At 45.6% G+C, this 12,316-nt stretch overlaps 1 protein-coding gene across 5 annotated transcripts in view; it reads left to right on the top strand.

Annotated features, from left to right (window-relative positions):
* The window catches only part of GNB1L (G protein subunit beta 1 like), a 151,816-nt gene extending 140,033 nt beyond the window's left edge, over window positions 1–11,783 (top strand). For all 5 annotated transcript variants that reach the window (XM_074206494.1, XM_074206493.1, XM_074206489.1 and 2 more), the window contains one exon: window positions 8,366–11,783. In XM_074206494.1, the coding sequence (XP_074062595.1) occupies window positions 8,366–8,632 (267 nt within the window). In that variant the 3' untranslated portion in view covers window positions 8,633–11,783. The remainder of the gene's footprint in view (window positions 1–8,365) is intronic.
* Window positions 11,784–12,316: the final 533 nt, after the last annotated feature.

Below are 12,316 nucleotides of genomic sequence, written 5' to 3'. Positions count from 1 at the left end.
ACAATATATATGTAGTGACTACAACAGTGTAACTGAAAAGGATAACTCAAAGAAAACTGAATTCTGAGCAGCTGAAAAATTATGAATGACCCTAAAGTACAAATAATTACTCATGCTCTCTCCTCTGCAGAATGCCAACAGTCACTGTAGCATATGTTTTTCACTTAATTCTTGCTGTAAGGGAGTGTTCATTTTTGAGGGAAAGGAGATTAATTCTATAAATGACTGTGATGGAAAAACAAAAGAAATTGAAATTTATTTTTGTAAATAGTGAAGACAGTCTGCCTGTGGCACCAGCATCTAGGAAACAGTAGAATAATCAAAGAAAGGCTTCTAGCAGGTTTCCTGTGAGGAGGTGTGAGGGGGGCTGCTCTCTGCCTTGGTGGAAGGAGATTGTGGACATCTCCTGAGTTCTAGTAGCAAGAGCTCGAGCACCACCCAGGACTCCTTTGACCCTCCTCTGGAACCTTTCCTGGTCACCACTCATCCTGGAATGTCTTTATAAAATGACACAAGAAGAAATGGGTCTCAGCCTATATAAGGAGGAGAAATAACAAAAAGCACAGATGATTTTTTTTTTCCTTTTTCTGCGAGTGCGCTCGTAAATCCAAACCAGATGGGTTGTTCTCATTACTGTACATTCCGAGTACCTGAGGTAATGCTGGGGTTTGAAAGCCACTTGGTGACCCCTTCCCCTTCATTGGAGGTTGGCCTCCCTGGACAGGGGCTCAGAAGTGATAATCACTCTCTCTCTACTTTCCCCTCTGAGCCCTCCTCAGGTTCTCAAGTGGAGACACCATCATGCTGAAAGCTGTGGCCTCTTTATTCGGATGTGGGCGAACTGAGGCATCATCACATCCTGAGCCGCTGCCATAGGTGGACGGCAAACCCCCTCATCAGCTGCTTTTCAACAGCACTTTGCTTTCGAAGGAAAAGAAAGCTGAGATGGGGGAACAGTTTACAGTCAAGTACAGGTGGTGGCCAGACTCCATTTCTTCCCCTTCTGTACTTGTGGCAATGCTCACAAGCTTTAAATAATGTTCAGATTTATATTCATCTGGATTTTTAGGTTCTCAAATGATTGTGAGACTTTTCTGCCACTCCACCCCATCAACCTCAAGTCAGGGCTCTCATCTAAACCCTGCCATGGGCCCTGCTGACCAGAGGCAGGGCCTGTTTGACCTCTGGTGACTTTAGCGTTTCTTACTGCAAACCAGGAATAACATGATGTACCTTCCTTACTTATAACAGCAGCCAAGATACTTAGTTTAAAAATAAATACATAAATAAGTTATTTGAGCTTCATGAAGATAGAAGGAGTATGCCTAATCCAAAGCTTGTCTTGCCAGCAATCCCAGGGGTGCCCAACACCCTGGCAGGCCAAAAACTGTCCGCCTCCAATTTACATGGGATTGGAGGCTGTGGAAATATCAATTAAGGAAGTAGGAATTTGCTTTCATACAATCACAGAATTCCACTCCCTTTCCCACATTCTAGCAGTCAAGGTGTCTTCCATGAATCGGCCCTTCCAATGCTTGTGGGCCCTTCCCCTCTCTTCTCCAGGGTAAGTAAACTTCCTGGCTCTTCAGCTTGGGTCTTTGGTTGCCCTGCTGACCATCTTCTAGACTAGAGGCTCACCAGCTCCTCAGAACCTGCCTGGAAGCCAGCACTCCAACATGGGCTGACCTCCCTTGGCCAGGGCACTGGGCCCCCCAAATACCTGCTGACATCCAGGAGCTTTCTGGGCAGCCCCAGCCCAGGGTCAACTCTGGACTTCGCATATACCAGAACCCAGATTTGTTTGTCAGCTTCCCTTCTTTTGGCTTAGGACTGGTCCTAGGGTGTTTTCTATTTTGGGGCCACACCAGATCCTGTCTTGTCAGGCTGGTTTTGGACCCTGGTATGGCTGTGCATGTGTTAGCTCCTGCCCACCATGGTATTGTCTGCTCGTGGGATGAGCGTGCCATCCAAGCTGTGGAGAAAAATGCCCAGCTGTCCAGACTCGGGGCAGAATCCTAGTCTGCTCCATTAGCAATCTTTGCATCCTTAACAAAGAGTGCTTCCCTTCTCCAAGCTAGATCCTAGGCCCTCTCCAGGCCTCTTTCTTCTCCTTCCAAAGACAGAAGATGAGAGCTCTAGACAATATGTTTAAAGAATTAATCAACAAGAATTTCTTGAGTATTTATTCACCATCAGATTCTATAGGACTCAGCACCAAAGATACTAATAAAAAGCAAAACTGTCTTGTTCATCCATGGGACAGGTCATCAGCCTGTCTCCAGTTGCTTCCTTCTCAGTCTTCATCTGTAAAACAGGGACCGCCCTTGCCTTCCCTCCTACAGAGTGAGCCTGTTGGGAAAAGCAGGAGGGATGAGAGAGATTTGTCGCAGGTTGGAGCATGCCAGTTGAGATCAGCCCTCACAGTGTTAGGAGAAAGGAGGAGCACTCCCCGCATGTTGGGAGGACATTCCCCTGGAGATGAACTTATGCCAGGACCCAGACAAAAGACCTGCACAAGTCCTTCCAGGGAAAAGCCCTACCTCCCGGTGGATGCAGCACTAACTTGTTAGGATGACTGAATCGATGGCATGTCTGTTGAACGTATCAACCACATGGATCCTAGGCATTCTGGGGGTGGGGGGATCCTGGTCCTGGGATCTTCGAGCTTACCTTGGAGGAAACAACCCTTGGGCTGCATGACCAGAGTCTGGTATCTGAGATGACCCAAGAAGACTCATTGGTCTCAAGAGCTCACCATGCCCCGAGGACATGGTGAGCCCGGCAGATAGACAGGAGCACCCTCAACCTCCAATTCCTCTTGCCTACAATCTCCTGCCTTCAAGCCTTTTCCACACTACACATCCCAGTCCTTTGGACCCTCATCCCCTCTCTCCCAGAATATTGCTTCTTGGTTTTCCCATCCTCCAGGCCATCCTCCACCCTCCTACTATTCAGTCTACTCCAGAGGCATCCTGCTGCTTCTGCAGTCCAACAGGAACTCCTCATTGAACTCTAAGTCCATATAACCAGTCCCCTTCCTGCTTTTCCAGCCTCTTGGGACATGATTTTCCTTTTCACACTTGGATCCAGTCACAGTGACCTCTTCTCACTCTTCAAATACAGTCCTCCAGCCTCACCCAACTATGGGCCTTGGCCAGCCATCCCCTACACTCAGAAAGGCCTCCCTTCTCTCTGCCTTCTCCCAGAGTCCCTCTCTTTAAGACACTATACAGGCACCATCTTCTCCCAAAACCATCCCTGACCCCCCACACACACTCCTGAACAACCTTGGGGTTCATTCCTTGGTACAGGTGTGTAGTTATTCACTTTATGTATGTATGCTATCTATGCTTCTATGGGACACCTCCATTAGACTGTGAATTCCTGATGGTTTTGTGCTTTAAACTTGACCCCAGTGCCTCTCATATGGCTTATGTGTAGCCACTGTGTAGTAGGTGATTCTTGAATAGATTGTTGATTGAGAAAGGCTAAAAAAGGACTTGAGTTCAGGGGCTGTCAGAGTTGGGAGAAGCCATAGGACTAGGGATGTTAGAGCTGGAAGAGGCCTTAGAATAGCAACTGTCAGGGCTGGGATGGACCTTAGAACAAAGGATGTCAGAACTGGAAGGGGTTTTAGAACAGGGGATATCAGAGCTAGGAAGATGGAGGGTTACACCAAGGAATGTCTGAGCTGGGAGGGTTAGCCTTAGTATAAAATATCAAGGCTGAGAAAGGACTTGAGAATGGGATGTCAAAGCTGGGAGGGGTCTTAGAACAGGAATTTCAGGACTGAGAGGAACCCTAGAACATAGAGCTGTAGTTTGTTTTACATGACTGTATATTTGTAACGTTTTATTTTCTTTTTCAATGGGTGAGGGAAAGGGAGCCAAGAAGATTCAGAATGGGAATTAAAATGAAATTTTTAAAGAAAGTTATAACAGCAGTGTGGTAGAGATGAGGGCTATCCTATGGGATGCTGGGTGAGTGAGTAGAGGAAAAAGTCTGATAGACATTAGTAGGGGAGAAATGACAAGATTGGCCCCTGACTGAATATGGGGTAAGTGAGGAGCAGTGAGGGAGGCTTCCACCTCCTCTTTTTTGGACTCCTTTCATCCACTCTGGGTAAATCTTGTAGGTGGTGAGTTGTCTCCTCCATTGTGATACTTGGTCCTTGAGAATAGAAGGGGGTCAGGTGGGGTTGTTTTGTTTTTGCCTTTCTCTGTAACCCCAGTGACTAGCGCAAGAAGCACAGGAAATCCTAGGCTAGCAGCTGGGGACCTGGGAGTGTGGTGGTGCCCCTGACAGGACCAGGTTCTCATTTTAAGGAATCTTAGATGCTTTTAAGATTTCTTCACTTTAAGATGAGGAAACTGAGGTCATGAGGTGATCCTTATTATTTCAGCAAATCAAAAAGATAAAGAGAACCGTTTGATGAGATCACAAAACTATGTGTCTTTCACCCAATCCATGGGATAGCTCAAAGTCATTAATTTACTGTGGGTTATGGTACCCCATGGCAATTCTCAGTTACCATTGGTTTTGGATGTGCCATATGGGTTTCTAAGTACTTAAGTTCTAAGTGGTACTAAGCTGGGAAGCCTTTGAGCATGGGTCCTCCATAGACTGGTGTTGTAGTCTGAGGGAATAGGTTAAATGAGGAGAGAAGGGGGGGGGGCTCATCCGTGGAGGGAGCACCATAGTGAATCCACCCAGGATTGAAGCTTTTGGAGTCTTGTGGTCTGTCTGGAGAATCTGTCATCCCACATTTCCTGGAAAGCACCGAGAGGTCAAGCCCCCAATACATGAGGTGTAGTGAAAGGTGTGATTATGATGATGATGCCAGTGACAAATTGCTCCTTTCCAGGCTCAGTCAATATAGATGGCCAGAGCAACCAACAGGATGGCCCAGAACCCTGACCAGGTTCTCCCATTACCCAGCCGGAGACCCTAAGGATGCTTGTCATGTTATTATATGTTTTTATGAACATATCTTGACTTTCCTCCAACCACTCCCCAGACTTTGGGGCCACAAGCTGCCGGGAGGATCAGCACTTGATATAATAACACAGCGGCTTCATCTTGGCCTCCCTCTCCATCCAGGGCTCCATATTTCCAAAGCACTTTGCAGGTGTTAATTTGTTAATTCGCCCAAGATCCCTGTGAAGTAGGTGGGCATTGTTAGCCCCATTCTTGCAGATTAAGAAACTGAGTGGAGACACTTAGTGCCAGACTTGCAGCTTGTCAGTGACAAAGCTGGGATTAGCTCTGCCAGTCCCTCGTCCCTGCCTCCGCCTCAGGCAAGGAGGCCTCACTGCTCCTGCCGGGCAGACAGGCAGGTTTCCTTAAGCCCTGCCTAGTAATTGCAGGCCATGATAAAGGATCTGGGTCTTGAGCTGGGTAGAACCTGGGGGAATAGGGAAAGTAAGCCTTTATGAGGCTCCTTCTGGAAAGGCCCTCTACTCAGGCCTCTACAAATACCCATTGGGACCTTGCCACAGCCCTCTGAGGTGGTATCCTCTGTTATGAAGAAGGGGCTGTCCTCAGGCCAGGCCCTCACCTTGGGAGGTACGGCTGGTTGCTCTTTGCCCATGCCCAGGCCCCCACCATCAGAACCCCCTTCAGAGGGCCTCTTTCTGGATGTGTTCTTCAGCAGTGTATACCCAGGACTGTGTCCAGCCCTTTTTCTCAGGTCTGTTTTCAGCTGTTCATCAAGTTTACAACTGGGGGAAATTAATCCATGTCTCTGTTCTTATTAAGTCATTCTGTTTTATGGGCAACATGTATATGTGACCTAGGTCAATCTCTTCTCCCTTTTCTGCATATAAGTTTTGTATTTAATTTATCAATTTGTTTTTAAATCACCTTCATTTCCATATCCTTCCCTCACCACCAGTGATCCCTTGTAGTGATTAAAAAGAAAGAAGGTGGAAGAATAATCAGTTCAGGAAAACTAAGACAAGAGCCAGATTTGACAGTATATGCAATTTCCCTCACCAGTAGTTCCCACCTCTGCAAAGAAGGAAGGGAGATCTATAAGCTTTTCCCTTCTTTAGGTGCAAGCTTATAATGATAATTGCATCATTATTCAGCATTCCATTTCAGAGGGTTTTTTGGTTATTTCCATTCATGTTTTTGTCTTTGTGTAGAATAACTCCTGGCTTCTGCTCACTCCACTTTGCAGTAGATTATATGCCTATCCTTTTATTTTGCTGTATTTTGTGGCTAGTGGTGTTCATCCTTTATTCTCAGAGAGGACCAGTGACACCATAAGGGTGATGTCTTGACTTCCATGTGGATTAGATTTAAGTGAAGTGAAGTAATATTTTGTTGTAAAGAGTGTCAACCAGGTAGGACTTGAGTCAATTGTAGGACCAATGTTCTGGTCCCATTCTGATCTGACCCCAAGTGGTGTGGCCTTGGACAAGTCTTTTACTTCTCTGGATATGAGTTTCCTCATCAGTAGGATGAAGGCATGGGAGTAGATAACCTCTGAGTACCCTCCAGCTCACTTGGTGTAGCCATCATGGCATAGCAACCAAGGAGCATCAGCTGTGGTTTAGTTGTTTGCTCCTAGTTCCCTCATAAGGCGTGTCTTGGAGAAGTGGTGTATTTTTGTAAAAATCAGCTCCCCTGGCGGACTCACACACGGACTCACTGTATCATAGAATTGGCATATTGGTAGACACCTCAGAGACCGTCCAGGTATTCTCCTAGTAAGGATCTTCTGTAAACTCCCAGAGTCCACTACAACATCCCAGGCTTCCCTCATCGCCCAGGAGCACCAAGCAGGAAAGTCAGAGGTTCTATCTTGAGTATGAGACAAGTGCTCCATAAAGTCTGGGGCAAGGAGAAGGGGGTCATTATTGACTGGTGGGTCAAGAAAGGGTTGTGGAAGAGGTGATACTGGAGTTGGTCCTTAAAGTTTGGAGAAATTCAAGGACAAAAACATAGGAGGGAAGTCAACTTTTCCAGTTATAAGTGGAGACCAAGTGAAGGCTTAGGGCAGGAGGGCTTGGAGTCCTTCCAAGGACAAAAAGGAAACCACTCTGACTTGGACTTCCTAGGGGGGTATTGTGAGAAAGAGCTAGAAAGATAGAGTGGACTCCAGGCTACAGAGGGATTTATGCAAGTTAGAAGTCAATTTGTTCCACAAGACCCTACATCTCTGACTCTGGCTGTTCTCTTTGGCTCCCCCCCTACCTGGAAGGCTCTTCTTCCTCATCTCCATTTCCTGTCTTCCTTCAAGTCCAACTAAAATCCCACCATCTTCAATATGTGTGTGGGGGAAGGGACCTGTAGCCCACAGGTTATATTGGTCTACCATTGCCAAGGCAACCACAGGCAGGACTCAAAATTTATTAAATCTGGGAGCTTTTTAGAGGTGAATTAAAGGTTTGACTAAATATAGCAGGAGAATAATGTTAGAAATGTCCAAGTGGTCCTTGGTAAAAAAAAAAAAGTTCCTCACCTCTGATCTACAAGAAGCTTCTCTCTATTCCTCTCCATCCTAGGGCCCTCCCTGTAAGAATCATTTCCTTGTTATCTTGCATAATGCCTGGCAGATGGTAGATACTTAATAAAATTTTATCAATTACTCAAGAAGTAACAGAAGATTTTTTTGAGCAAATAAATGAAAAGAATAGTTTGTTGTTCAATCACGTTCAACTCTTATGACCCTGTGGATCAGTTTGTCAGTACTCTCATGGGGTTTTCTTGGCAAAGATACCAGAGTGGTTTGCCATTTCCTGCTCCAAACAGGAGTCAAGTGACTTGCCCAAGGTCATATAGCTAGAATGTGTCTGATGCCACATTTGAACTCAAGTCTTTCTGACTCCAGGCCCAGCTTTTTAGTCACTGGGACCTAGATGCCTCTTAAAAAAGAAAAAGCTTTCCACATGAAGACTGGGTTGGAAGGGAAGAAGTAGACAGAGGTGGGGAAGACTTGTTAGGAGACTTGGGCAACTGTCCCAGTGAGTGTCAATGGAGGCTTCTGTTAGGGAGGTGCTGATGGGAATAGAAAAAAGGGGGAGATTCAAGGGATGGACTACCAAGGGATGGAGAGAGCCTAGATTAATAACTCCCAAGGTAAGATGTGAAGCAGAATTAATGGTGAAATAGATCAGTCATGAGGAGGGTGAGTTTTAATGGAAAGATAAAAAGTCATACTGCAGACTTCTCCCTCCTCCTCTTCCTTCATTTCCTCCTTCCTCCTCTTCTTCCTCCTCCTCCTCCTCCTCTTCATCCTCATCCTCCTCCTCCTCTTCTCCTCCCATACACTCTGGAGAATAGTCGACTTAGACAATAGGTTTTTCCCATTGACAAGACTATTTTAAACAAACTTCAATGTATTCTTTCCTCTCTGTAGGTTTGCAGAACTCAGGAGTTCACCAATCCTGGCATAGCAGACATTGCCATCCGGCCAGATGGGAAGATCCTGGCGACGGCAGGCTGGGATCATCGCATTAGGCTCTTTGGCTGGAAGCAGCTGAAGCCCCTGGCAGTTCTGGACTACCACAGTGCAGCTGTTCACTGTGTGGCCTTCTCTGATCCTGGTCGAGCGAATGAGCAGCTGCTGGCTGGTGGCTCCAAGGACCAGCGCATCAGTATCTGGTCAGTGTATAGCCAGACCTGAAGAGAGCCCCTTGTGGGCCCTTCTTAGTCAGCAGCTCAACAAGGGCCTCTAGGGACAGTAATGACTGGAGATGCACTTGCTTGGCAGTGGTTTGTATCAATTCTGCCTGGACACTATCACCTTTTCTCTATATAAAATACTTTGGATCCAAGTGAAGTCCCACATGATGCACAGCATGGTGGAGAAAGTTCTTTCCAAGTGTGTCTTATTTCCAAGAAATGTAAGAAACTGATTGAAATTTCCAAGCATAAGAGTCATTCCCCTATAAATAAATGCTCAAAGATATGAAAAGGCAGTTTCTTAAGTAAGAAGCCAAACTATCAAAAGCCTTAGGAAAGAAATGCTCCAAGGTACTTATGATTAAAGAATGGCACATTAAAACAACAGTAAGGTTCCATTGCACACCCATCTGATTGGGAAATGACAGAAGGAAAATAATAAATGCTGTTGGGGCTTTGGGAAAACAGATGGATTAATGCACCATTGTTGGAGCTATGAGTTGGTTCTTCCATTGTGGAAAGCAATTTGGAACCATCTCCAAGAAGTTACTAAATTATTCATAATACCTTTCTCCCAGTGATAACCACTATGAAGCCTATACTCTAAAGAGATCAGAAACGTATCCAAATGTATAAAAATATTTGTAGCAGCTCTTTTTCTGTCAGCAAAGGACTGGGAACTGAGGTGTGGGTACTCAGTAATTCAGAAATGATTGGACAAGCTGTGATATGTGAATGGGATGGGATACTGTTGAACTCGAAGAAAAGATGAATGGGATGTTTCCAGAGAAACCTGGGAAGCCCTGTATGAACTGATGCAGAGGGAAGGGACAGAACCAGGAGAACAAGTATCTACAATAACAAGTAAACAATCGGAAGACTTGGGGGCTCTAATGAAATCGGTTTCATAATGAAAGATGCCACTCCCCTCTAGACAGAGCTTTCAGACCCTTGCAGGAATTTATTTTGGTTGACAAAGACTTTTTTTTTCTTACTGGGGCAGGGGAGGGGGAAGGGAGAAGAGATAGGTTTTTAAGTGAAAAAAAATTAAATTAAATTTTACATAGAAGCAAATGCCCTGTGCTCAACTTAGTTCTTCCTTCCCTGGTGGAAAAGCATTTGACTCCAATCTTGACCATTCACTTTTAGTTGGGGCCAGACTTGGGTAATAGTTCTTGGAAGTATTTTGTGTCTTGGTGGTGGTAACCCTCCCCTTGGGAATGCTTTCCTTCAGTGTCCTTTCTCTCCCTGAGTTGCCCCTGTATTAGAAGGACTGGGATTAGCACTCATTGCCCACTATAGCCTCATCACTGCCTCTCTAAAGAGGGTAACTGGACTTCCCTGGGGAAATCCAAGAACAGACATTTCCATGACATGGGGCTCTCTTTAATAGAGACAAGCTTGTGTTGTGAATACAATCAGAAGCCTACCCTACCTCTGTTCTCGGCTCCACATGGCTTCCTTGAACATTTGTCATTTTCTCTGATGCTTCCACCAAAGAACCCTTTCCTTTGATGACCCATCCTAACCCAGAGCAGGACCTGGGGTCTGCAGGCCATCCCAAGGAAGCATCCAAGCCCCTAAAATCTCTAGGAGCTGGGATAGCTATGAGTAAACACCTATGAGTATTGGCTCATGAAGACCTCATAGGCATTGTTCCAGAAGATGGACCACTGAAGGACACCACCAAAACAGGCATCCAAAAGGCTGCTGTCTGAGCCAGTAGAGGAGACCAATGAAATCAGGGTTCCTTGATAAGCTAAGTACAGTATGAGAACTCTTGATTGGGAGTCAGGAACCTTGAAGTCTGGAAGACTCAACTTTCTGAGTTCAAATCTGACTTCAGACTTTTTAACTAGCTTTGTGATCCTAGGCAAGTCACTTCACCCTGTGTGCCTTAGTTTTCTCATCTATATAATGAACCAGAGAAGGAAATAGCAAATCATTACAGACTCTGCCAAGAAAACCCCAAATGGGGATTGGATACAACTGAAACGACTGAACCACATTGACTACTGACAGTCACACAAAGGGCCTTCCATAGAACAACCACCACCACTACATAAAGGGTCACCCAATTAACATGGGTTTAAAAAAAGTGATCACAGCCCCCAGTACACATTTCTCCAGGGAGATGGGAAATGATCACAGATAACCACAATGCAAGATGGTATACCAGTGGGTGCCCAAGAGAGGGTACTAAGATGGTAGCACATGAACCAGCTGCTGCCCTGGGCTCTAGATAAAAGAATCCCACCCCCAGGAAGAGTATGTGAATCCAGCCTCAGGCACTTTATGCTTACTAGCTATGTGACCCTGAGCTAGTCACTTGACCCTGATTACCTTGCATCCAGGGCTTTCTCCAGTCATCCTCATTCATCCCTGATCACTGGATCCAGATGGCTCTGGAGTAGAAAATGAGACTGGTGACTTAGCAGACAGAGGAGGGGAGAAAACAGTTCTGTTTGTGGAGGCTCCCACCTTAGACACCTGCCAGTCATGTGTTTATGAAGGCAAGTCCCTCCTCCTTTCTGATCTCATCTATAAAATAGAGGCAATGAGACTTGCCTCAAAGGATTTTGAGGAAAGTTTATAATCTGGAAAGCCCTGAAGAAATAGGAGCTGCTCTTATAACCCAAAGTCCTTCAACAACAGTGGCTGGCACTTAAATGCTTACTGACTGACTGACATGGTAAGCTGTCTAACAGGCTTGGCCACCAAGAAGCACCTCCTTTTAACACCCCCCCCACCTTGTTCAGTTCATAAGACTGAGGATCATTTCCTTAGTATCATGAGATCTGGAATTAAATTGTAAACTCCTTGAAGGCTTTTACCTCTTTTTGTATCCTTAGCCTAGCACAATGCCTGGCCCGTTTAACTTAATAAAATGTTGATGGAGCATTGATTGGGTGAATTGGAAAGGACTTTCAAGGAGTCCAGTTCCTTCATTTAGTAGAAAATAGAAGGAGCAGCTAGGTGACATAGTGGATAAAGCACCAGCCTTGTAGTCAGGAGTACCTGGGTTCAAATCCGGTCTCAGACACTTAATAATGACCTAGCTGTGTGGCCTTGGGCAAGCCACTTAACCATGTTTGCCTTGCAAAAACCTAAAAAAAAAAAAAAGAAGAAGAAGAAGGAAATAGACCTAGAAAGAGTGATTTTGCAAGGTTGTAAGTAGTGGAGCTGAAGCTCCAGTGCAGGAGTTTCTCTCACTATCTCCTCCCAGGCCACAGAAAATTCTGCTCTATGTCCAGCTTTGGGATGAGCAGCAGCAGACAGGAAAGGAGGCCCTGGAAATGAATAGATGGGCCCAGTTGAATGGACAAATGACCATTTCTGGGCTGCAGAAGCTCTCTGGGTTCATGAGATGAGCAGTCTCAGAAGCAACCCAAAAACAGCTTTGGGGAGACAAGGTTGGCTCTGCTCTGAATGACTCTCTTCCCTGGAGACTCCTTCATGAACGGATGAGGAGAAATGAAGTGTTTCCCACCTGTACCTTTGCCAAGCAGCCTCAAAAGGACTGTTTGCACACAGAAGAAAAAAAAATTCCTTCAGGGGATTCTTCAGGAATACTTGATATTCAACTAGCTAGAACCTCTGACAAAATCCTTAGTTTGAAAATGTTAAGTTGGCACAGCCCAAAGCCTTCCTGCTGAGTCTCAGAGCTGTAATGGCAAGCCAGTAC

This window comes from Macrotis lagotis, chromosome X (genome assembly GCF_037893015.1).
Source record: "Macrotis lagotis isolate mMagLag1 chromosome X, bilby.v1.9.chrom.fasta, whole genome shotgun sequence".
Lineage (NCBI taxonomy): Eukaryota > Metazoa > Chordata > Mammalia > Peramelemorphia > Peramelidae > Macrotis > Macrotis lagotis.
Note: the sequence above shows the minus strand (reverse complement) of the source record. Positions and strands in the feature narration are given on the sequence as shown.